Source organism: Haliotis rubra, unplaced genomic scaffold, assembly GCF_003918875.1.
Source record: "Haliotis rubra isolate DU_JTF1 unplaced genomic scaffold, ASM391887v1 Scf103, whole genome shotgun sequence".
In the NCBI taxonomy this organism is placed as follows: domain Eukaryota; kingdom Metazoa; phylum Mollusca; class Gastropoda; order Lepetellida; family Haliotidae; genus Haliotis; species Haliotis rubra.
Window position 1 is genome coordinate 1,336,649 of NW_025764926.1, and position 27,455 is coordinate 1,364,103.

The window sequence follows — 27,455 nt, forward strand, 5'->3', positions numbered from 1 at the left end:
TGGGGACCAAGTAATAAATTCGTCTTATCGATGTATTCGAGACATAGGTATGTCTATGAGGGTAGAAAAAAGACGATCCAGTCCTAATTCCTCTACCTAAGCATTTGTTTATCTAATGATTTCCCTATCACTAATAGGGGCACCTTATCAGTTCCAGTCCGATTAGCACAGACAGTGATTTCCGTAAAATCACTAATCTGCCTTTTGAACTCACCCGTCAATGGCGGAAAGGTGTGAGCTGCGCTGGTTTGTTAATTTGATCAGTTTGCTACACCAATCAACTTCTCATTGACTGACTTCGGCTTATGTATACAAGATTGCTGTTGTTTGAATCGCATGGGACCAAATTTCCTTCTCGAGTCATCGTGTGTATTTATGAGACGAATTCGTGTAACCGGTATTCAAATGATGACAACTATAACAGGGAATGGTCGGGACCGACAGGTATTTCGAGTTATGCATAATATTCGAGACACCGGCATTCGACTCATCGGGATTTGACTGTATATACAAATAAGTTGGCAAGCACAGAAATAATACTATTTGTCATGTTTGCCTTAATTTAAATACCAATGTACATAAATTATGCTTTCAAGTCTTCAGTTGTGGGAGTTGGATTATTTCATAGCCTAATTTTATATGTTGATATACACCATATATTCCTATATCCCCATTCTCTGATACACACTTATGATGTAAAACTGGTTACCATTCCAACACAATACCAGTAGTAACAAACTCATTTTGGCAAAAAAGGCCAACAGGAGTCACTAATTTGTTTAAAAAACAACTGCCATTTAAGATTAACAGTATTATATGACTACAATCTTGTTACAAAGATGGTCATCTTGCTATGATACTCTATATTCAAATTTGTGGTTTAAGCTCAGTCAATCAAGCATTTTATTCAATATAGTTAACAGGTGGCAACTTATCAAAAAGATATTTTTACATGTATATCCCACCAAACAAAAGGTAGATTGTAGCACTTCAACTGCCATAACTCCTACTCCATAACTTCGTCCTGATAGTTGCAGAATAACGATCAAGCAATCAAGAGTCTGGCTATATCTACCATACAATTACCAAGCTTGTGAACATAGTTAATCCCCATCCTTTGTTATCAAGCATATTATATCTCCATAAAGAATATTCTTTAAACTGACTCAAACTTCTCAAGAATATAAACAGATGTCTACACTGTTATTTCATTATTAAAATAAGCAGCAAATAATGCCAGTTCTAAAGCTGTCTTGTTACAAGCCATATCAAATACAGCTTGGACTATGTCCAGCCCCATCTATTGACTGTCTCAATCTCAGGAGAGCATCTTTCCAGCTGAAAGTTCTTCTGTATCAATTAAATTCAAATGAACAAGTCTCCCTGTCCATAAGTGTATTGACTGGTTTGTCCATTTCAAGTTCACAAGCAAGAGAAATGATATGCTACAGAGCTTGATTTGAGGAAACGAAACCTAATTGGAAGTGGTGCAACCTCAAGTAATAACACTGTTGCACCAAACAAAAAAAGGTTGCACCTGCAGCTCAATATAACTGTAGACAATGCTTGAGTTTTGTATGGATGATTTATAACATCATTTTAACAAAACTATTCAGTTTGGTCAGTTCCCCTGATGAAGGGATCTGTAATGGTCCTGAAATGTTGTGAGGGAAATACAAAAGAAGTTTAATCCATAAAAAATATCTTGGAAAACTATTCAGGGTCTGATAAGATCATTTCATCTTACTACATAAAATTTCATGACATGGACAGTTACAGTCACTCCATTTCAGTCTGTGAAAGCATCAGAATCACTGCTCCAAGCCACTTAATCATCATTCTGTCTTCCAGATGAAGCCTGAACAGGAAAATGTTCACAACATTGGGTTCGAGTTGGTATAAATATGAGGTTTTGCAGTTTCAGGCTGCAACAATGTAAGTTGTAAATCAAGCCCTGGGCTGAGATGGTGATGAGGCATTTGGGGATGTTGACATCATATCCAGGAAAAGTTCTGGGTGTATATAATAACAATATGGAGCCATAATATACTGTACAACTGAGGATGGTTGATCACAGTTTTGGATCACAGATATTAGACATCACAGTTCCTGATGTCCAGTCTTCTCTATGCATGTTGCAAGTCGCTGCATCTAGGAGTAGATAGTTATAACCTCACTGCCGCTTCCATGGACCATCAACACTCGATCCAACCCCTCTGTCAGGGCCTCCAGGAAAGACATATCTCAGTCTGGTTAAGGATTTATTGTCCATAAAAGGATATATCATTTTTGTTGGTGTGTTGAAACTGAGAAGAAAAATTTGATATGATAAAGACATGCATACATGAAGTAAGCCTCTATTCAATTATACTAGTGGTTATAATGTTCACATGTCATGCAACAATTCCCACATTGTATCCCCACATTGATACAATTGTATGATTGTACAAATGTAAAAAACATTTCTAGTGTCCCCAACTATGATATCCCTGGAATAGCTCACTCACTACCTAAATGCCTCTCCATCATGTGGGATAATAATCCTATTCACCCGTGAAGATCCGAGTTAGAATTGATCTTCAGTAACCCATGTTTGCAGTAAAAGGCAACTAACGGGATCGGGTGGTCAGACTTGCTGACTTGGTTGACACATGTCATCATATCCCAATTGCGTAGAATGATGCTCATGCTGTTGATCACTGGACTGTCTGGTCCAGACTCAATTATTTACAGACCACCGCCATATAGCTGGGATATTGCTGAGTGCGGCATAAACCTAAACTCACTCACCTATTGACTTTGCTGGAACAATGCAATAAGCTCACTCATTCCCTATATGCCTCTCCAGTAAGATAATCATAATCATATTCACAATGATGTAAATGGATACAGTGTGACTGCCTGGTCTCTGATGTTGGAGGTGAGGGAAGGTTGAGGATGACAAGTTGTGCGTCTCTGGATTTATCCTTGATATGCTTGTTGAGACTCACAGCCGTGTGCATCCTCTTGACATTGCTGGAATCTCTGGAATAGCAATGTATAAATGTCATAAGTGAATCAGTGAAGGAGCTAGGTTTAACACCACTAGTATTCCAGTTACATATTCAGAAGTGATGTATGTCCTAGCAGTGTACCACTTCTGTGAAAACCATGAGTATGGGTATGGTGCTGACAAACCTAGAAACATGGTAGGGGTGACCCGGGTTCGAAACCCACTATCATAAGTTTCTGTCATGCCCAGACACAACTCTGCACAGTAAACTGACACCTCAGATAACTTGGCCACATGTGGCCCTATAGTACTGTCGGAAATGCTTGAAAAATGCTTTTTAACCTTAATACTTTGATAAAGGTGATAAATGTACTATGTTGTCAATATATCAAGTCGCCTATAGTGTACCTATTTTAATTTCAATCGATGTAACATTTCCATGCATTTAAAGGGCAGTTTACAGGAGAGAATGTGGTACCAAAACAACAACTTGAGATTTTTTCAGAGTTTAACATGAGAAATCTGAAATAGTCTTTAAATTTATGCTAATAATACAGGTGGTGCAAAAATATAAATTAACGTTTTTCTTAAACAAATAAAATGTTTAATGTTTGTGTTACCTGACTTAACTATTGTTTCTTCATTGAAGAAAAATTAATATAAATGTTAAGTCTTAATAAATAAGTTTCCCGTCATGCATGCACATCTTTATCACAGCGTTCACTATGGCAAACGATTTGCAGTCGATTGTTGCAAAGCTTTATAAAAAAATTTTGTGCTTGAGAAAGACAGAGGTAAACCTTTCATTATTTCAGAAAGGGTTTATTACAGAACTTGTAGAGCTGTTGGCATGTCTTACCAACAAGTTTACAATATTGTAAACAAATCAGACAAGACAGGGACCGTCTCAAAAGCAAAACTGTGAAGCTATATCAGTGACTTCGTTAAATCTTTGGCCAATGTTCACAACTGGATTAAATTGACCGAATTACATCCATACTTTTGCAAAGAAATGTACTATTGACATGCAAAACGTTTATTAAAACGTTGCACATTTCTACAATCAATCGATAAAATAACACAAGTGATGGGATTCTTTCTAATGCACAATAATTCGTATGTTTATTTCAAAACACACACACACAAACATATATACTTGTTATTTAAGTAACTGTAATACCTCTGATATTTACATAAAAGTCAAAAAGCATTTTTCTAGCATTTCCAACAGTACTTTAGTATGAATGTCATGTGATACCTAGTCTGTCTCACAGTCCCTGAACCACATTATTTTCCTTACTGCCAAGCCCTAAATAAAGCAAGTCTAGATTTACTGAATCTCTGGTCTCCCTGGGGCTCCTTTTCAATTTAAATGGGCTTGTTTGTTACTATCAAAATTATATATATTCAGAGACTAAGCATTAGTCTATGTGATACCCTGACTATTCAAATCAATTTGGAACATCAAATGCATGTATAATATGACTGTTACAATTCAGTTATGTATTTCGTGAATCAAACAATATTTTTTCATGAATTCAATTCGTAATTTGCGATCACTAAAATATATTCATGAATTTTTAAAAGAAAAAGATTTTTTTTTAACTTGAATCCAGGTGTTATTTATGTAAACAAGAAATGGAAAGTGGAATATATCCTAGCCAGACAGGATAAAAACCAACATTCTTACATATATAATTTGACAGTTGTCACTGGTAGTTGTTGTGATAAATTAACACTGTCAACATGGTCCAAACATGTCAAATGATTATTTTGATATTGTTTCACTGCATTTATTGAATAACACATAAACTGCTGACTTGTTATTGCAGCTGTCATCCAATATTCGTGAACTGTATCATATTTGCCTCCTAGTGGATTGCAGCCCACTGTTATGACTTTAATAAAGAGTGAGTGAGTGAGTTTAGTTTTACGCCGCACTCAGCAATATTCCAGCTATATGCCGGCGGTCTGTAAATAATCGAGTCTGGACCAGACAATCCAGTGATCAACAGCATGAGCATCGATCTGCACAATTGGGAACCGATGACGTGTGTCAACCAAGCCAGCAAGCCTGACCACCCGATCCCGTTAGTTGCCGCTTACGACAAGCATGGGTTACTGAAGGTACATTCTAACCCGGACCTTCACGGGTACTTTAATAAAGAGCCTTGGTGATATTGAACATGCAGTTTATGTACAAACACTGTAACAACATGCAAGTATCAAGTACCTTTCATGTAGCATTATAAGAGTAGGAACATCACAAATATGTAACCAAACCATAAGTATATTTGAATATATATCAACAATCAGGTGTTCCACTCATGAATCCTTTAAGGTGCATGGATGCGTGTGTGTGTTAGTTGTTTAATACTCAGCACTATTTCAGCTACATGACAACAGCTTGTAAATAATGCAACCTTGCAACAAATATCCAGGGATTGCTATGAGCATCTGGTTATGGTGACTCTATCAACCAAGTTAATATGCCTGACATATGAATGGCTACATTTTGAAACAATAGTCATCAGAAGATGACAAATCCCCTCAAATTTGAAAGAACAAATCATCTGACAGTTACTTAAAGTCCAACTTGATGAGAGAATTTCTGTCTAATCTGTCAGTCCATATAAAAGAGTAGTTATTGAGCTATCAAAACAATAACATGGAATTGGGATTCCTAACTTTGTACTTCTATGTCAGGTACAAACCAATATCGAAGTGAAAGGAAAAAAATACAAATTCTTAAAATCCCTAATAGCAAAAGACAGCAGTGAACAACCTGGTCTTTTTGTTGCACACAATTTCATGGAAGAATACCTATTATGTTTAGAGATATGGTCTGAGTGAAAGTCAAACTTGGAAACAGGAAACAAATTCATTTCCATAAAATTAGATGAAAAATCTCCGGAAACGAAATCCACCTACTCCTGTTGAAACCCAGTTCAAATTGTTTTCAAGGAAAACAAGAAATGGAAATGGAAACCAATATGCCAAAAATCCGCAAGTAGCAAAACGTACCACTTCAGGAACTGTTTGTTAATCTGCCAAGTATTGTTGATAGATATTGTGAGGTTTTTAAGTTATGATCCGGAAACAATGTCGAGTTGCTGAGTTATGATGTAACAGGTTTCCATATGACTAGTTAATGTATCAAGTAGATGGTCAACTTCTTTACTACAGAGGTAGAAGTAAATTTAATTACTATAATGATACACTCTATCTCATAATTATTTATACATCTTATGACTAAATATGACGAAATGAATCTTAAAAAGTGAGTGAGTGAGTTTAGTTTTACGCCGCACTCAGCAATATTCCAGCTATATGGCGGCAGTCTGTAAATAATCAAGTCTGGACAAGACAATCCAGTGATCAACAGCATGAGCCTTGATCTGCGCAATAGGTAACCTATGACATGTGTCAACCAAGCCAGCGAGCCTGACCACCAGATCCCGTTAGTCACCTCTTACGACAAGCGACTAACAGGATCGGGTGGTCAGGCTCTAATGTCACCTTCTAATGTTACGTGCAATGCAAAGTGCATGCAAAAAGCTGTTCTCTTGCATTGGGTTCACCCTCTGATTTCAAGGTCTTAATGTCTTTCATTACCCAAACTGTAAATAACTGATTTGTCCTTAGCTTTTATTGGCATTATATTGTAAGCTCAACTATTCCCACTGTGCATGACAGAAGTGGGTCTGACGGCCAATATTGTGTTTGTGGTTGTACACGTGAACGAGTGCTGGCCCCACACAATTTTGTTTGTGAAGCTGTGAAGAATAAAGAAACAAAGTGCCTAGGATGGTTTGGTGGTTCTTTAGATTGGCATTAACAGCTACAGCCCAATACAAAGAAAAACTTGACACTGGCAAATGAAATTTTGAACTATGTCTACAACAGTCTACTTAGAATGGTGACAGAAATGTCACATGTTCTCTACGTACGGTGTGGCATCTTCGTCTGACTCAACATCACGGGGGTTTCTCATTCCACTGGTGCTACCTCCACTGAAGGTGTAGTGAACTCTCTCTTCCGGTTCCACAGACAGGGTGCTGCGGGACTCCAGGTTGAACTGGACCCGTTCAGTAGGAAGCTTAATGCTACTTTCCCGATGAATCCTGTCCATGATAGACTGAGCCTCCTGCAAACTCTGAAACATCAATTTAAATAAGAGGAAGTCATCAACACCATTGTCATGTAAGTAATTCTTTAGTCACAAAAGATTTTAAGCAGGAAAGACTTCAAGTTGTTGAAACAATTCAGTTTTGCATTTTAACTTATTTTGTCAATTTCCATGGTCGAAGATGTTTGTTAAAGAAAGCGTTGTTTCAGTTTTTCCTCTTCCCAGCAACTCATATTTCGTCCCATAATGCAAAACACTACTGTAAATCATGAAATTAATGCGTCACGAATTTAATGCGATTGCGGGGGTCTAGTCTAAAATGCGTCACGAAATTAATGTGAGCTCAGGAATCTGTGTTGATGATAAAATGGCACACCCTGAATCTTTGGTGTTGTTCTTTTTCAACAACTTGTTAAGCAATGAATGGAAAGGAGCTGACAATGTTTTGATTACGCTGCCATGTTTGATCACGAGATTGCTACTACTTGTCTTATGACAACATGTATAAACGTAATCCGACAAGACACAAGTCATCTACCAAGGTACAAGAAACACGTGGCTGGAGAATGTCCGGTCTGGCTGATGTGCTTGAGTGACTTTAAACAATGACCAGTGGTATATTACATGTGGTTTGAGATACCTGTAATGAGGAAGTGACCTGTATTGGTGTAATGTGTAGTGTCAACAGATTTACGTTTTCTGTCTTTTATTAAGTAGACATGGCCAGACTGAAATGCGTCATTATAATAATGCGAGAAGAGTACAGACGCATTTTTCTCATTAATTTCATGATTTACAGTATTTATCATCATGCATTGTGAGGCTGAAAAATGAATCCACTCTAAAACACTCTTCTGTAGTGTTCCTTAAATAGACTGATGCACCAATTCACAGGTGAATATGTACTGCTACATACATGTTTCTTTTTCAAGTTCATCTGCTGCAGCATCTTGGTCCTTTGTTCCATCTGTAGAGTCCTTTCATAGATGTAGGCAGATATATCATTGTCATACTGTAACAGAGCGAATATGCATTCAAAACTCCATGCACTTTCAAATTATATTCAAATTTCGGAGCACCTTTCGAATACAGCACCACAACTTCTCGTGAGGACGATCTCTGCCGTAGGTCACGTGTCATTAAGACAAGCAACCAGTTTGTGAGAACCCGTTGGACGCGAACCCGCAACCTTCGGATTGTTAGCTTGACAGCTAACCGACTGAGCTACGTCCACACTGTTGCACAATGTGCAAATTTATCGAGTCATTCCTGTGACGTCATGGAAATGAACGGAAAGAGTCGAATAGGTCACGGACAATTACGAAGGTTACGGGTAGACTTGGTGTCTCGTGATTTTAATCTACGGACACCTGCCGAATGGACCCGATGCCATTTGGCACACTCGTCCCATTCCGTAATCTACAAGATAACGTGTGGCGTGGAATGAGCCGATATGCCTCAAACTGAAAAGGGTTGTTGACGTCAGGCGTCACACGTAGATTTCACGGTGCATGCATGAATGACGCGCTTTTATATAAATCGGTGATTTTGTGACAGAAAAGTGATGTAGGGAACACTGTAAGGATAATGTGGATCGCACTAAGGAGTGAGGGAGACATGAGCATGTGTAGTGACGGCACGAGGGTGAGTTAGCCTTCGAATCATTACTGAACAAATGTTGCGTGTGAAAGAGGCTTCAGTGCAAATTCCAGGCCAATTTCCATTAGCCCAAAATTTCTACATTAAACCATTTCATAGTGTACTTTTGACGTTTTTGGTTTCCCGTTTTTGTGTGAAAAAAAGTATTAAAATGCAAAAGGAAAAACAACAAATGGTATTTACGTATTACACTGGACATGTACCTATATACTGGATTAGGTCCCTAACCCTAAACCTAAACCCTAAACCCTCAGCCCTAACCCTTACCCTAATCCCTTGAAATTATCCTAATAAATAGAATGCATTGACCGAACACGCAGTATTAAAATGCAAAAGGAAAAGAAACAAATGGTACTCACGTATTACACCAGACATGTACCTAACCCTAAACCTAGCCCTAACACCTTGAATTAATCCAAATAGATAGAATGCATTGACCGAACCGGCACAAACATGACTGACGTGTCCAGTGTAATGCATTATTACCGCTTCGAAAAATAAAATACTAATAAAAAACTTTCTATAATGGTGCAAATTACTGAATGACAAAAATATATATGTAAATTTAAAAAATGCAAAATACAATAATACACAAAACATAACACCTCAGCACCCCGTAATACAAGTAAATATGAGTGTATTAGTGAAAAAAGAAAAATATTTCAAACTGGTGCTTGCAAAACATTGCGCATCCGCTGGTATACAACTACTGGAAACTCTCAACATCATTGGGTTTATGCAATGACATAGCTCGTAGAGATGAAACACCAGTGAGCGGAGCTTATACGCTCTCGCTGAGCCAGACAACTGTGTTGCCATGCAGGCATCATAGGGCATTGTTTCAAGAACGTGCTTTCGAACAAAATCACATAACATTACGTAAAAGGGTATTATGACGTATTTTTAAAGTTTGAGGTGCTGTATTCTAAAGGTAGGCCCAAATTTCAATACCACACTGCATCAATCTTCAAAATGTTAATGCTAAAATGCTCTATGGTCACTACTAGCATCTCAGAGTGGCATAAATCCTAAAGCTGTACATAATTTTTGATAATCTTTTATGATACTATTTATCAGATCTTAAATGTAGCCCACTTCTCATTATTCATCAGTTTACAATGACTGATAATGCTCTTCAAGACTTTTCAAGCAAATTACACACGAAACTGAAACATTTTTGACAATGTGTACCATTTCAACAACTTGTACTTCTGCATTGATCCTCAAATGGTAGAGGTATTTCTTGAGATCCTCCTTCAGCTGGATACTGTTGTCCTCAAGCTCTGGACAAAGCTAAGGGAACCACTGAAGATTCTGCACAATTCTCAGGGATAGACATAAAGAATGTTTTTCTGAATGAAGTAGACTTGTGGTTCACAAAATTCATTTCTGGGAAGCAACTTCAAAGATGGGTTCCAAAGTTCAGATATTTGTCAGTTCTATTATTTGTATCAACCTGTGGTGATTGTGAACTTGAATTCTTTTAATCTGAATTGTATTATTTCTGTAGAAATGGTCACTATTTACAAATTTCGAAATATTGAATGATGGGTACATAGTAATATCCTCCGTGAGGAACATGGATTTTCAAGACTTGTGGGTGCTTCATTGATAAATCACCGCCTCATGATTCACTGCCATATTACATTCTGTATGAAACTTGTATCCAATAAACAGGATTCACACAGATACGTGTCTTGAAAACCTTTGGAGTTTTGTTCAGAAATTAACACCAGTGTCCAAAATTATGAAAACAATGTTTACACTGATTTACTTTTTTCAATACCGGAAAAGCATTTTCTTGAAACATATCCAAAGCGTCAAAGACACAACATGAATATCTTTTAACATGAGGTCCTGGAAATTATACTGGTGATGATACAGGCAGATGCATTGCATGCAATGTTGATCACAATTACTATGTCAAAAGGATACGAGCAACTGTGAAGATCCTGATAGAACATTTGCTCCAAGTCCGATGTTGTTTCAGAAGAAAGGGAAGTAACATCAGAAGGCCGCCATCATGTGGAGTAGGTTAAGGAAATGATCAATACACAATTGCTACATATTCATCATCATTCTACACTAACTTGTATGTTAACTAACATGCTTCCTTATATCCATACAGGGGGGGATGGAGTACCCAGTTTTTAAAGCGTTCGCTCTTAACACCAAAGATCCAGGTTCGATCCCCCACATGAGTACAATGTGTGAAGCCCATTTCTGGTATCCCCCGCTGTGATATTGCTGCAAAATTTCCTAACGTGGTATAAAGCTGAACTCAATCACTCATTATATCCATACATAAACTGTCACATATCAACACAGTGGCAGTACACTGAAAAAGATGTTTGTAAACCATGTACATTTATATAGAAGACTGACAATTTCAAAATACTTAAAATTTGTCACAAAGATTTATAAAGTGTACCCGGTACTTTAAAGCACGTTCAAAACATGAACAACCGAAATAATAAGCAACTTTTGTACAACCTGGACATGCAATTTGAAGGTGTCAGTTACAGGCTGTTCCTCTGTACTGAATTGCTATAATCCCTGATGCTGTACAAAGTGACATGACAAGGATATGTACAATCCACCATATGTCCAAGGTGCCTTTGAGTCTGTCAGAGTTTTCAGGGAAGTGGTCGATGCCTTTCAGCACCATCAGAGATAACTCTGAGGCATTTATGTTCTTCAGGGTTTCTGGAAATAGTGAGATGTTCTTCAGTTGTTTCTCATAATGTTATTACCAAACATCACATAATTAATTTCACAAGTATATTACTCACGGCGGAAAATCTCAATTTCTGAGACTGATCTATCTTGTTCAGTAGACTGACCAGTAGACTAAGCTATGATAAATACTTTGATGTCATACTCTCATTCTTACATTGTTTTTTTTGCCACCATTCTTTGAAATTCATAAGGTAATGGTAATTATGCATTGCATACATAGCCACACAGCTTCTTTGGGCCTTGGACCCATCATTCATCTGCAACATTAGGAAGTCACCTACCCAGGAAGACTCTGTAACCTTTCTCCCGTCTCTGCTCACTCCACTCGTCTGGCCATGCCAACATCACTGTGTTGTGACGCAGGACACCAAGACCTGCATTCTGGATTCTACAACATACAGGCTTATTAATCAAGATCACTTATAACACCGGCACATTTTAATTTCAAGAGTGGCGGTGGGGTAGCCTAGTGGTTAAAGCATTCGCTCATCACACCAAAAGCCCAGGTTCAATTTCCCACATGGGTACAATGTGTGAAGCCCATTTCTGGTGTCCCCCACCGTGATATTGCTGGAATATTGCTAAAAGCGGCATAAAAATAAACTCACTCAATTTCAAGATACAGTCAAATCCCGATGAGTCGAATCTCTGGGGACCAAGTAATAAATTCGACTTATCGATGTATTCGAGACATAGGTATGTCTATGAGGGTAGAAAAAAAAGATGATCCAGTCCTAATTCCTCCGCCTAAGCATTTGTTTATCTAATGATTTCCCTATCACTAATAGGGGCACCTTATCAGTTCCAGTCTGATTAGCACAGACAGTGATTTCCGTAAAATCACTAATCTGCCTTTTGAACTCACCCATCAAAGGCGGAAAGGCGTGAGCCGCGCTGGTTTGTTAATTGGATAAGTTTGCTACACCAATCAACTTCTCATTGACTGACTTCTGCTTCTGTATACAAGATTGCTGTTGTTTGAATCTCATGGGACCAAATTTTCTTCTCGAAGTCATCTTGTGTATTTATGAGTCGAATTCGTGTAACCGGTATTCAAATGATGACAACTATAACAGGGAATGGTCAGGACCGACAGGTACTTCGAGTTATGCATAATATTCGAGACACCGGCATTCGACTCATCGGGATTTGACTGTATATAAAAAATGTGAATGGACCGTTTCAAATTATATATTCTAATAAGATAATCATAGTTTGCTTGATGGGGTTTGCAGGATATTAATAGTGTTGTTTTTTTCCATTATTTTTATCATGCCCTTTAGTGATCCACTTTTGCAAGTATTCAAGGTGAGATATGCTGCCTTTTTGTCATCTGAGATATTGTTTTGATAGTACGCAGGACTCCCTCAATTTCAAACACTGCAGAAGTGAGGATCACTTACACATGACAAATGCCCTCTTCTAATGTGTGGGACATGATTACATCAGAGAACCCTCGGATTTTGCTCTTCTCAATCCAGTCATCCAATGTCTGAAAGCCGTACAGCATCCATTGAATATAATTATGTTTATACATTACTTCCGTATAATGATTAATGATTTTATTGCGAAAGATTCACATGTCCTTCAGTTATTTGTAAGAAAGCATTCAGTACCTTCCTGGCAGTTTTGATGTCATCCACATGTTCAGCATATTCTCCTTCAAGGACACTGTTGACCATTGTTAGGCCTTTTCCTGAAAGCATTGTTTTTGCAATAGACTGTTTGTATGCCGTTCAATGCTGCAATCAATATGACAAGAGCCTGTAAATAATCAAGACTTTAACAGACAATACAATGATTGGCATTATGGTCTATATTCCATGCCTGGTCAATAGTCCATGCCACTGATTTACAATGATACACTATCAACCATGTCAGCATGCCGGACAACCCAAGATTTTTAGACCTAACACCCTTCACTACAATCCCAATTATATTAAGAAACATCTGATAAAATTACACACATTTATAACATTTTTTAATGAAAATTATCAATATTTCTTGTGAAGGTAAAACATACCTGCTTTCAGTTGACATGCAAATGTCATCAACTTTGGTGATTTAGGTGTGAAATCCTCATCTAGCTTGACAAGGAGCAAAAGCTGTGGTCTGGAATGTCAACATGAGGAGGGCATCATCAATATCCCCCACAATGATAACTTCAACAGAGTTTGTGTTGCAGGGACCGACAAAGTGCTTAGTTCTCATCTTGTTATCTCCATGTCCAAGTTACCTTATATAAAACTATCAATAAATTAAAAGTAAATTCCAAAACCCAAGAACAATGCTTAATTTCTGTAGCAATCACGACTCACCAAATCATTCAAGCCTTGAATTGGATTTGATTTTAATTTATTCTCGAAATGGCAGACAGTGACATGAGTGCTTTGAGTTTACCAGAACCATTGCTTCACTTGCAATCCTGCTCAGAGTTTAGCTTACACATGGACTTTTACTTATGTTAGTAGATACCGCTAACTTACCCTGCAGATGGGTAGTCTTGGTTTGACAAGAAATGATTGCTTTTTACCATTTTGTTCACTGGAAATTGACTTGCATGTAACTATTTAAACTCACAGAATTATGATAGTGATACTAGTTTTCTTACAAGAAACACTATATAAACTTCAAACAATAACATATAAGCATCACATTTAACATGACAACTGACAGAAGCATTCAGTTTGTTGAGGCCTTGAAACTGCCTGTACTACTAACCGCCAGTTTTTGGTGTGACTGGAAGATCCCTTCATCCTGAAGAGGGCGTGCTGAGCTGCAGACATAGCTAGGCCTCTCATACCATCTCCCCACTCCTTCTCAGCACTGTGCAACATAGTAACCACAGAATCAAGATCAAGTGTCAACATCTAAAATAATTATAATTACTAACAATGTTGTCTTTAAATAGGCTATCCTGCGCAGAACTAAACACCATTAAATGCACTATAGACATAAACTTTTGAACTAAATAAAACTTAAAGAGGCGTTCACACAACATTACTACATTAAAAAATAATAATCTGTATGAATATATTGTAGCAAGAACCCCTTTAATAACAAACTTTGGTCAAATTGTAACTCACTGTTTGGTTGATAACTGTTACATTTTGTGCAGTTTGTTACATATCACTGTCTATTGTGTTGAGTTTATGATTGAATCATGACATATTCATTTGTAATATGCAACAGAAAAGAAATACATAATTTAAAAAGAAATTGTCTCAACATTTACTTTCTTACTTGAAAATGTCAGTTTTAGTGGTGGTTCATGACCCTTCTAAATATAGATAAATCAGATGATGTGAAAACACATTTTCTTCTAGATCCATAGACTTTTTTTCCATTCATTCCTATTTCAGGACTTCAATATTTATAAGCCAAAATGTCAAATTATATCAGAGTGTAAGATAAGCCAAAATGTCAAATCATATCAGTGCATGAAATAAGCAAATAAACTTCATGTTACCAGCCAAAAATGGATTTTACCAGACTAGACAATCCAAAGAAAATAACTCTATTTTTAGTTATGAATAATTTAATCTTTTAGTTTCATATTCCTGTTGCCTTTCTTTTTCTGTTTTATGTTTTCTGTCTTCAGGTAAACCTAACAACTTATGAAGCATAGCAAAAATATGGCTTCTTCAGTTACCATCATTAAGGTGCAGATCCATCGTTAAGTGTCACATTTCATTGACACTGAATTGTACGCGCAGTGCTTTGAGTTTGCAGAACTCTGCACATCGATAGGTGTCGCTGTTTCAGTGATAATATATGTCAACGCAGTGCTTTGAGCAATGCGATATGATAGTTCAATGTTCAAAAAGTAATTTTCAAGTCTAAATCTAACGCTCAATTTGAAAAATAGATTTTAAGATATGATGAATGTATGTATGGAATCGGGCGGTTGGATGGGCCTTATATCATACACTGATCATATGCAAGACACATAAATGTTTAGATTAAAATAAAATAAGAAACAGTATTACTGCAATTCCCACACTAGGCCAGGACAGTTCAATTACTTGTTTACCGATGAAGCTATCAATTTGACACTTGATACCTATGGCCCTAACTTTGAAATTGGTTTCATCCTAGTGCATCTTAAATGGTGAAATAAAATGAAGGGAAAGTGTTCAAACTCCTGGACTAGTAAGTGTGCTAATTTAATACAATATAAATAGTACATACAGTACTTACCCTTTGTATTCCACATATTTGTAGACAGCACACGCCAGCACCATGGCAATGAGAGCATAGTACCAGCTGGATATGAACATGAGGCTGAGGCAGAGACCAAGCCCCATGAGGGACAGACTCCAGTGGTAGCACCAGAACCGAGGGCGCCAGTGGGGGAGACGAAGTAGGGTCTGAAGAGCACATGCCAAGTTGATGAAACCATAGCACATGAGGAAGAACATGGTCACAATTGGAGCAACATAGTCCAGTTTGGCAATAAGGATTCCCAATTCAGCTATGAGAGTAGAGAGAACAAGTCCCCTGATTGGTTCACCACCTTTGGTAGTATGGCTGAAGAAATGCAGGAATGGTATGACATTGTCCTTGGCTATAGCCTGTAACAATCGGGGAGCACCTGGAAATAAGGTTTTATAATCACAAAAATGACGATAGCTAAATTCCAAACATTCATTTACAAGTTGTAGAAAAGCGTGCAAAGTTTCATTCATGTAACTTCAATAGTTTTTGAGAAAACCTGTCCTCATGCACTAAGCACGAAGTTGAAAAGCATGGAGCAAGAGTCTTTACTCTGTTAAAAGGAATTTAAGACCAATTTTCCATTTTGTTTGAGAACTTGACAAGTTACATCAGTGTGTAAGACATTTTGAGGAAATGAGCACCCATTATAAAGCTAACAGAGGAACAAACTCTGTTCCTATACGACCTCCTCACTTCCGGGTGGGATATAATAAACGTGATATACACAAATTTCTCTTTTAGTAGTGTTTCATAGTTACATTTTCCAGAACATGATGGAAGCAACATTATATTCTGATTATGGTACTTATAGTTCTTGAACAATCTGCTGATTGCAATGAGTGTTCAAACAACGGCCTGTTCCAAAAAGAGTGTGATACAGCAATACCCAAGGAATAACTAACGACAGTTGTATCCCTATGATCAGTTTGTGGAATGGGACATAGTTCTGCACCTACCTGTCAGTGCTTGAAGGCCTGCTCCTACTGTTGACTGGAAAGAGCCAATGAGGATCACCCACCTTGTTGGCCAAGCTAACTGTGCTATCACCAGATCTCCATTTATACTCTCACCAAACCTGCAAAACACATTCTTGTTCATACAATTTCTGTGAGAGTCTGTGTTAAGATTGGTACTCAGCAATCTATGGTTATCACAAAGGGCAACGTTTGGATCAGTTAGAAGGGATAAGTGCTAGGATGGAAGCATGTCAACATACCCTAAAGGTGTAGACTGCTACCAATCACTGGTTTGTCTGGTTCAGATTTGATAATTTAAGGGTAGCTATCAAACAGTTGGAATATTGAACAAACAAACCAAACCTTGAAACAATCACAGCAATCATCTATGATTGATGTTCATCTCCAGCTAACATCCTTTTTCTTGGTGTTGTGGTCAGTTTATTTGTTACATCTCAGCCATTGTTGATATTTTTATGCATCCTTTTCCCCAACATTTGTCACCATACATAGATGGGATCCTATAATGATTTGTGGTGGGGCTTAATTTCCAACACAAACAAGTTGCTGTGTGAAATTCTAGGACTGAATCCTTGTTCAAGAACTAAAAGATGTACTTTGCAGTCATTGCCATCCTGTTAATGAGATTTTACCTTTTTCAAGATGCAAGAAAACCCACTCACTTGTCCCTAAGGACCGGTCCTTCTATACAAGCAGCAAAGAACAACACTGATGACAGATCTTATAGATGTTAAGAATGACCACAAGGAACACCTGTTTCTTATATTGTGTGTAAAGAACGCACTCAAATATTATCCATGATCATTTTGAAAACAATAATACATCAATGTAATTTATCCAAAATTATCTTATTAACAAAAGCAAAATAAACTATTTTTGACATAGAAGCTGTTTTCCAAATCTGTAATTCTTGAAAACAGATCATAATCAAGACTTGCAATGTACCTCTCCTTTAGACAAAGGAGGGGGTGCCAAAATTTGAAAACAATCCAAGTAACAGTTTACTAGATATTTAGTTATTATTTGTACCAATATGTCTCTGTATTACTGTATATTCTTGGTATTACTTATACCCCTGATTTTCTAAGTTGCAGAAAGGATACAAATCAGCGAGGTGGATCCAACTGCCCATAGCGTTCCCTTTGGAATGGATTTCTGGGGATCTTTTAAGTCACCCGAATAGTTGGCACCTTGTTCAAAACCTGAAACATTTCACTACAGATTTCACAGATTCATCACATAAATATATAATTACAATTTCTTGACATCATTCAGTGAAACCAGGCATTTCCTCATCATTGAGTTTCTGTTCTTACTATACCATTCAAAAAAAGTAGGGGATATTGGATTTAAAAGATTGATAAAATACAAATGATGAAGCCAAGGAGGTAACAGATGATGAAGGGATATCAAGGGAAAATGTGACAATTTATTCCATTCCTTTGGAAATGTTTCATCTGTATGGATATATATTACTTTTTCTCATATGCATTGGCATTGGCTAGTGGTATGCTCGAAAAATGTAATATCCCCTACTTTTTTTAATGGTATATATAATACAGCACACCATGAACATATTATCTGTAATTGCTCAATTTATAAAATCATTATGTTTACTGGGGTCATTTTCCAGAAAACCATGTAGTTAGTGGCGAAAAAATCTTAAAAAAACACAAAGAAGTATGATGAAAAGGTAAAAATAGAAGAATTTTATTTGTTAATACAACCTCACAAATACTGCTCAAATGGTTTTACTTCATTTTCGTAAAAAGCATTTCGTAATTAATCCAAAATGAAAAAGCAAATCAAGATAAAGTTAAAAAGGCTGTGTGCATGACCTTTCTATTTATTTCTTCATGCACACTGTAATTAAAAGTACATGTTTAAAATCAATAGTCAAAGTGTTCATTATGGTCAAAGTGTTCATTCATCACACCAAAGACCTAGGTTTGATTCCCCACATATGTGTTACTTTTGAAGCCAATTCTAGTGTCCCCTGTCGTGATATTGCTGAAATATCTGATGTCAGTTTGTGAGTTATTCTATTACTGGGTTTCTAGAATGGCCCGTGAGTGTAGTTTAATACAACATTGAAAACTATTTCAATTGCAGGTGTAGACATGTACCACTGTGATGACTCCCACAGACATGGTGTTCAAAAACCAAGACACATGGAAGTCTTGTAAGCTGACATACATGGTAATAAACATTTACATCAATCCTCATGCAGAGCTTGAGGTAGCAACCAATTCTGGTTGTAAGAGGCTATTTAATGTACTAGGGGATCAGGCTTGGTGACTTGGTAGATAGGTTAGCCGCATACTCTGACCGCATCAGACACTGCTCATAGAATCAATCACTGAATTGTCTGGTCCACACACTATCACTTACATATCGGTGAGTGCAGCATTAAACAACAAGCACAGACACATGCATACAAGCTTTCACTCATTTACAACAAAGCAGGTATTGTCAGTATCTACCAGTTATGGAAGGGAAGTATATAGCCAACAGGATCATGAAGGAGGTGGCTATGTCAGTGGTGATATCCCCCCTCTGCTTGTTTGCTACAGTACTGCTGTCTGGGTGGACACCTGCCTCCGTGTAATGGGAATACAGGTTATCTGAAATGAACAAGGCACTGACTTAGTTCAGCATGAGTAAGTGAACAAGTTCAATGCCGTATTGCACAGTACTTAAGTTATGTCACAGCATGTAGTCAAGTGGGGTCTCAGGCTTTTACCACTTCAGTGAAACCAAGGAACACACGTATGGTCATGCTAAATCTAGAAACACAGGTAAAACCTTAATTTCAACCCACAATCGTAGGTTTCGGGCCTAAGAAACTCCGCACAGTGATTGCTGGAACCTTAGATGACTTTGTCACACAGGTACCCAATTAAGGTCACATAGCAACATTAATTCATTCATTTTGGTACAATAAGCGTGTTCACATTTCAATAACATAACAAGAAAGAACAATAATAAATTACAAACATACTCCAAACCCCACAACAATTAATTCTTTAACACATTTGTCATAAAATTTCATTTGAAACCAATAATATTACATTTCCCCCAAAACGATTTCACCCATTATTTGCAAATAAGAATGACAATACCCATGAAAACTCCACTAGTAATGCCTGGAATTCCTGGCACCACCCTGACGTCATTGTTGAGGAAGTAAGGATCACACGAGGTGTAGGAGCTGTTGACATCTGTACAGAACATGTTGAATAGTGGTCCTGTTTCATTCTTGATACACATCATGGTGCCATTCATGACAACTTTACTGTAGGGCAGGACATGGTCTCCCAGCATACACACCCTGAATTAAATCACAGTTGTCATAGAGTCTTAACTCACAATAATATAACTAGTGCTGGTTATTGTTCACAATATGCAGATAAATAATCAGAGGTCAATAATCGATCAATAATCGATTGTAATTGTAAACTCCACCAGAAAACTCATGTGGGCAATCATAACATTGTGCAAATCGGGCACTTATTAATACTAAGATCAAGAGGATCCAGGATACTTCATGTTGAGATGCGAGTATGTTCACATTTCATTTTTAGTCAGGAAACTGCATCTGTTGTTTATGTCAACAATAAAAAACATACTTACTAAAGTTTAATTTTTCCTTTTTTTTATGAATATCAATTAGTTTCATATTCATGTATGTTTTATACTGATCTGGATGAAATAAAAACCATAAATGTTTCACCATATCCACTGTTTTAGACATACCTGATACTGTTATCAGTGTTTGATACAAAGATCCCGATGTATATGCAGATAACGGACACAATGACAAAGGCGAGAGTCAGCGAAGACACTTTGGTGACGAACCTCACTCCAACCAACACCACCAGGGCAATAAGCAGCAGCAGGATTGTTCCGTACACCCGGAAGTTATTGTACATATCTGCTTCTGTGCCCCCTGTAAATATGGCAATCTCTGGGGCCAGATACGTCTGAAAATAACAACCACATTTACATATGTCATATACTTTTTGTACAAACTCTATCATACAGTTCCTTGTACATACACATGGATCGATTTTAGAACTAAAATGAAGGTGTGCAGGGAGTGAGTGAACATAGTGTTACACTGTTTTCAGCAATACCATGTCAGCAAACACTGGAAAGTATGCTTTGCACAATAAACCCTTTGTGGGAGTTTATTAAGGATTCCTCTACGCCCCTCATGGGGATGTAGGGGTTAACTTTCATGAAAAAATCTACCCTATATTTTACAAAAGTTAAAAAAGAAAAATGCTGTGTATTCTAATTAACATTTTTGACGAAATAATATTTCAAGGTTCTATTTGTTTTAAAAATCAACTGCTAATTAATTGAAAGCATATTTAACCTAATACCTATAAAACAAAAATATACCGGAAGGGCCTTAAAATTGTTCACCAAACATATGTTCATATGACACTGGATTCTGAACTAGACTCTTTCACCACATTAACCACTGGGATGCCAGGTTAGAATATAGGCAATGTATGCTGGTTGTTACAGGCAACTTAATGGATCATGTGGTCAGGCTTGTAACCTGATGGCATGGATCACTGCTCACTATATCAACCACTGGATTGTCTGGTTCAGAACCATTACCTACATGTCATTGTCACAAAGCAGGAACACTGCTGATTGAAGCTTGAATCAACAACAATCATACCATGATAAAATATCATGACCCCTACATCATAATACTGTATATATTATGGTGTCGGAATCTATAATAGAGGCCCTTGTACACACAGCTCTGTTCAAGTCTATTGCCTCCTCCTCATGTGAAGCAGCTGCTTTGATTTCTACCTTGACATTTCCCATGTAACATCATGACGCCTCTACCTCCACGATATCTCATATGCCACGGAGTTACTCCTTACCACAACCACCACTACATCTGGCAGGTGTAGGGATTACATTCATGTACAGAGGAACAATATGCCTGGATCTTGGCACATTATCATAAGTCAATGTATAAATAGATGTTATCATCTGATGTACGCAATGGTTTGGGTATTCATACTGATTAGAAATTATGAAAACCAATCTTTTCTTACACCACACTGTAAGTTTAGGCAATTAACAACAGGTTATTAATAAATCATAATCATACACAGAGGTGGTTCCAGCATCTAGAAAAGAAGGGTAGGCACGATATCCAACTTGACAACTTGAGTTAGTATGATAGGTTAAACACTGTTTTCAGAACCATTCCTGTGATATCATGGTTGGGACACCAATAATTGGCTTCACTCATTATACCTAGGTGCTTCTGCATAACATATACCTTTTACTACTAGCTAAATCCCAACATCCCAATTGTCAATCCAGACATGGTTAACTCAATTCCAGTTTAATATATCCTGGATAAAAACATAGTCACACCTCAAATGTTGTTTTCCTCTAAACTGATCAACTGAAATCGGTAATAAAAAATTATAATTAAAAGTAGAACAGAAAAATGATCATACTGATTATAGGGTCCCAAGTTCACCCAAATTAAACGCTATAGTACTTTAAACTTCAAAGAAATTTAGAGTAGTTTGGATAAACAAGAATATTTACTTTTTACCATTGTATACACTGGAATGACTGGTTTGGGGATAAGTGACTGGTGATGTGAGATTGTGTTGTGTGGCGTGGCAAGGGTGTGACATACAGATATAGCACCTGACTAAAGAATAGCAACATACCTCTTCTTTCATCAGTGTTAGTTCATAAATAATCAGTGATAACAGACAAATAGTGATATTTCTTTATATTAAACCCTGAAGAAGGTACATATATTAAACAATTTCACATTGCACCTAGTCTCTGTGGTTAATCTACAACATGATCAAACTTTCAACTGACCAGTAGAATCTCTATTGATCCAATGAAGTACATGGCTACAGAGACTGAGAGACCCAGATAGAAGAGAATCCCCACTGCTCCACCGAACTCTGGTCCCAGGGACCGTGATATCATGAAGTAGGACCCTCCGCCCGTCACCACTCCATTGGTGGCGATAGCACTCATAGAAAATGATGTCAGCAAGCTCTGCAACACAAATACATGAAACATAGCATTGTGGACTGTTTCTGGCTACACACACCATTTACAAACATACACATGGAAGATACAACATGTAAATGTTTAACAAAATCAGTGTCTCCCAGCAAAGTATCACTTCATTCAGTTCTCCCTGTTCCCAGACCGCCTTGATATTATTGGAATATTGCTAAAAGCAGCATAAAATTAAACTCACACACTCCCTATTCCCAGCATATTCTAATGTCCTATAATCAAACTGCATACTGTATCTGCAACCAGTGCATTGTGGGGTTGAAAAATATTTATTTATTACAGTGAAAGAAAATCCATCTTCCACGATATAGATGACCCATAACCTATGAAGCTATACACACAACAATGCTGTTTTGTTTCCTAACCAGAGGTCTGGAACAAAATCTTTTAAGTCTACTTGCTTAGACTTAACACTTAGCATCATGTTTGTTTGATTACTGTGTTATTACATGTAATAATATTAGTTGAGCTAACTAGACCAAACAGAATTTACTGGAATTGACTTTGGACAAGTGGCTAAGTCAAGAATGGTCATGTGGTCATTTTCTGCTCATGTTCGATCCTTTCAAAGTAATGTTCTAAACATTACAGCCAAAACTTTCTACCCAAATATACTACCATCGTGGACTCTCGTTCTGCCTGAAATGGACCCTAATTAGAATTAACCATATGGGTCCCCTGAAAGGGTAATCTGTATTTTCATGTGGGTGAAATGTTCCATGAGAAACCAACCCTGCATCATTTGCTGGCAATAACATATTTCTCACCACTGAAGAGCAGATGAAGACGATGCTGAACGCCTCGAGAGCCCCAGCCGTGCCCACTATCCATGATAACCTCACAAAGTAGATCACACCAAATATGTTCTGTATGCAGGGTAGGTAAACTCCAAGAATAGTGCCAAGATTGGCTTTCTGGAAACAACAGAAAAGCTCAGAACAACGGCTTGCTGATATCATGATAAATGTCAGTCTATTTCAATATTCTCTTGGCTTTGTAACACACCTGGTTGTGTGTAGAATATGAATGAGCATATAACTTCATGGTGAATTATAATGTTAGGGCAGAGTTCTACACAAATATCATAAATATGCACATCAGCCTGAGTTATCACAGTTCAATGGAATTTTGGAATATCTGTAAAGATATTTCTATATCTTAAATACTTTGTAAAAGAGTTAAACAAATACAAAAGCCTCTTTATTATGACATCCTAATTGACATCCATTAGATCCATGAGAATCATACCATCATGTATGTCAAGTTTGTAGAATAAAAAAAATGAACAAGGAAGAACAATTTGATGTACACATACTATCACTTATACTGTCCATCAAAAATAATAAAGATTTGTTCTTGATGGTAACAGAACCAAATTACATACTAAATACTAGGGCTGTTACGATTCCTAAATTTCCCATGAATTCAATTCGTTTTCCATGATCACTATAATTGAATATTCATGTATTTGATAAAAAGGAGTGTTATTACTTGAAAATGGGTGTTATTTATGAAAATGACTCGTAAATGAAATATGCAAAATGGAATATATAAAAGCCAGACAGTATAATTCTAAAATAATTAACATTCTTATATAACGATATTCAATTTGGCAGCAACATGGTCATTGGTCATTTTGGGGATAAATTAACACTGTGAGCTTGGTCAAAACATGTCAAAGAATTTATTTTGTTATTGTTTCACTGCATATAATGAATAACACTTCAGCTACTGACTTTGTTACTCTATTTGTAACCCAATATGCATGATGTGTATCATATTTGCTTCATAGAGGATTCATTGCAATCCTGCACCTGACACTTAATTGACTGGTTAAGAAAATACTCCAGTCCTCATGTTATAGACTGCTATAAATGTAAGATGATGTCACTGCAATCACAACAGACAACTCAACAACTGGTTCATCAAATAACTTATGAAATATAACATAAATTACTCAGTCATACTAAATTCAGAAAAAGGAAACAATTCTTCAAAGACATACTGACCTTTGTTTGTTTGGAGCCAATTTCTTCATCCGGTACAGGTGCTATACCAGCCTGATAGTGGGCAATTCCACTCAAGAGATGAGACAAGCGACCTTTCTGCTTGATGTTGTCCTGACACAAATTAGTGAAATGTTAGAATCTGTCTCCTGTGAAAATTATTCACTTTGCACCACAGGCTATTAATTATTATTCAGTAGTTTTTACATTTGAATTGAATTGATGTACAACCTACCATAAATGTGTAATATAACTTGAAGAAAAATTGTTTTCGTTCCAATTGCACAATCATAAATGAAGTAAAGTACCTTTAAGATTCTCTTTGGCCTGGACCACAGCATCTAGTATAGATCTAGTAGACCACTAGATTTTTTATGTGCTTATACTCTGGACCACTGACAAATTTTGGCAAAACTAACACAGATCTAACTCTTGCTTATATGAAATAGCAAGTATTTGGATATTGATAATCATACTTACTTCATATAGGGCCATCTGACCTGGTTCCCCATTCTCCTGTACACCATTTTCGGGTGTCTTGTTAGTTCCATCTGAAGCTACAGATACAAGTCACATCAAATACAAGCTCTTATGTATTAGTTAAATGCTCTTGTGAGCTTCATAATGCAACTGATGACATGCAAAAGATCATGTATTTCTAAAGTATTTGATGAAATGTTATTATTTACTTGGCGATGTGGTTGTTTTTCACAAGCCCATGGCCAGATAATAACACATATGGGCAAAAGAAGTATGAAATATTTAATGTTCTGTTCATGCGTTTTGACAGACAACCTTTTACATGAAACAGAGAGCTCAAAATGAGTTCTGCTCAGATTCTTTATTGGCAAAGTCTACGTTTCAGCAAGAATATTTCTTTGACACAAATAACAAAACAGGTTAATGTAGCAACAAAATGTCCGTTACTCTATTCGGAAAACACTCCGGAAGAACACTGCATTAAAAAAAGAACTTTGCAAGTTGTGCACAACCATTCAGTAAGTCCGGATTGAATCTATCCTGTGTATCCTATATAATTAGACATTACACAAGTACGTTGCGCTTGTCGATCTCATTATGATATATAAGTTGATAGTACGTCAGCTATTAACACTACTACCCTACCTGTATTGATGCATGAATCCACATCATCCACGTTAATTTCTATAGTGTCTATATCGGTGTGTTTTGGTCTGTTATCTTTTGCTGCGTCCTCACTTGTAACACCATAGTCTGACTTGGTAACTTTGAACCGCGTCCCTGGCATACCTTCTCATTTGATATGAACGTAAACTGTATCAGTAAAACTTCCGGTAACCTCGTATATTTCCACGGTTCAAACGAGAACCTTCACATACAGTATTTGTTAATCCATCGCTTCCGAACACCACAGAGTCACTAAACACAGCAGGATGGATGAAGGAACAATAATCACGTCTGCTTCTGCTTTGCGTTGCGATGCCTTGCACAACAAAGTGTTTACATATGTGGAGTCAGTGGAACACTCACTCTAACACATTTGACTTTAAAAATGAATAAAAATGCGGCAAGTTCCCAGTCCGAAGAATTACGAATGATACTCCATCAAAGGGACATGAAAACAATAGACGTAGGATGTAACAACATTTGATGTCTGTGGTTTGTTCCGAATGTTCTCGGAATGCTAAGCCAAGTTGGCGAACGTTATCGAAAGGAAACGCAATCGGAACTTCTCGGACAATGTGGTTTTGCATCGCAGAGAAAAAATAGCCCGTTTAGTCAAAGTCATAATTATCGGCCTATTTGATAAAAAGTCTTGTAGAATCATTTCTTATTTATTTGCTTTTGTTGGCTGTTAAAAACTTAACTTTTGAAAAATCTGCGTCTTCATTCTGAATGCTTACAAACGTCCAAAGGTTACCTCACCTTTTGCTTTTGGAAGAAGTTTCAAACGTCAATAGGATTTGAATGGGTTCAGTACATGAAAGTTGATATAGATCTATGCTTCGTCTCTGGAGTCGTAGGCACTTACAGCTATGGAACTATGGTAGAGGTTAGGAACATATCAGGTCGATGTTTATTTTCGTATCTCACTGTCAGTTCCTGAATTATATGTCAACCCAACTGAATAGGTTTATTGAAGTAATACGCGTTCACACTCCCGCCTTGAACAGGTGCCGGTATAAATACACGTGGGATTCCATTCTGACATGGGAACAAAGGATTTCTGCAGAAAACAGAAACAGCAGACCCATCTCTACGTAGGATGCCAAGATTGCAGAGGTCAAACCGAACGTCAAGTACATATACCGCGTTAACCATAGTTGTTAAAACCTTCAAGTATATGTTTAATTTTGCTCAGACCAAATTGTAGTGTATGTGTCACGGGTTTATTTTTATACCATTAATACACCACTCGAATCTCTGAATCGGATATGAAAAGCTTACTCTCTTTTTATCACGATCTTGGATCCGGATTTAGGTTAGATAACTGAAGCATTCTCCATTTTATTATGTTAAATTGTGTCTCAAATAACCGTAGACATATATTGCATATCCAAGTAAACAAACAAAATGCAACACAAATAAATGGAAAAAAAGAAATTGTTGTTTAATCCAAAAAGTTATATCATTCCAGAGTTCCATGTTTTTATGCATTT

General features: G+C 37.1%; 1 protein-coding gene across 1 annotated transcript in view; it reads right to left on the reverse strand.

Annotated features, from left to right (window-relative positions):
• Positions 1–500: 500 nt before the first annotated feature.
• Positions 501–27,455, reverse strand: part of LOC124272628 (solute carrier family 12 member 6-like) — a 44,758-nt gene continuing 17,803 nt past the window's right edge. The window contains exons 2-24 of the mRNA XM_046707830.1: positions 25,297–25,373; positions 24,820–24,930; positions 23,578–23,724; positions 22,598–22,783; positions 20,471–20,697; positions 19,837–20,045; positions 19,198–19,338; positions 17,818–17,916; positions 17,377–17,434; positions 16,694–16,812; positions 15,720–16,113; positions 14,241–14,345; positions 13,543–13,631; positions 13,136–13,215; positions 12,923–13,011; positions 11,801–11,907; positions 11,370–11,486; positions 10,716–10,805; positions 9,972–10,063; positions 8,038–8,133; positions 6,943–7,148; positions 2,891–3,024; positions 501–2,243 (exon numbers count right to left, since the gene is read on the reverse strand). Coding sequence (XP_046563786.1) covers positions 2,152–2,243; positions 2,891–3,024; positions 6,943–7,148; positions 8,038–8,133; positions 9,972–10,063; positions 10,716–10,805; positions 11,370–11,486; positions 11,801–11,907; positions 12,923–13,011; positions 13,136–13,215; positions 13,543–13,631; positions 14,241–14,345; positions 15,720–16,113; positions 16,694–16,812; positions 17,377–17,434; positions 17,818–17,916; positions 19,198–19,338; positions 19,837–20,045; positions 20,471–20,697; positions 22,598–22,783; positions 23,578–23,724; positions 24,820–24,930; positions 25,297–25,373 — 3,065 coding nt within the window. The 3' untranslated portion in view covers positions 501–2,151. The remainder of the gene's footprint in view (positions 2,244–2,890; positions 3,025–6,942; positions 7,149–8,037; positions 8,134–9,971; positions 10,064–10,715; positions 10,806–11,369; positions 11,487–11,800; positions 11,908–12,922; positions 13,012–13,135; positions 13,216–13,542; positions 13,632–14,240; positions 14,346–15,719; positions 16,114–16,693; positions 16,813–17,376; positions 17,435–17,817; positions 17,917–19,197; positions 19,339–19,836; positions 20,046–20,470; positions 20,698–22,597; positions 22,784–23,577; positions 23,725–24,819; positions 24,931–25,296; positions 25,374–27,455) is intronic.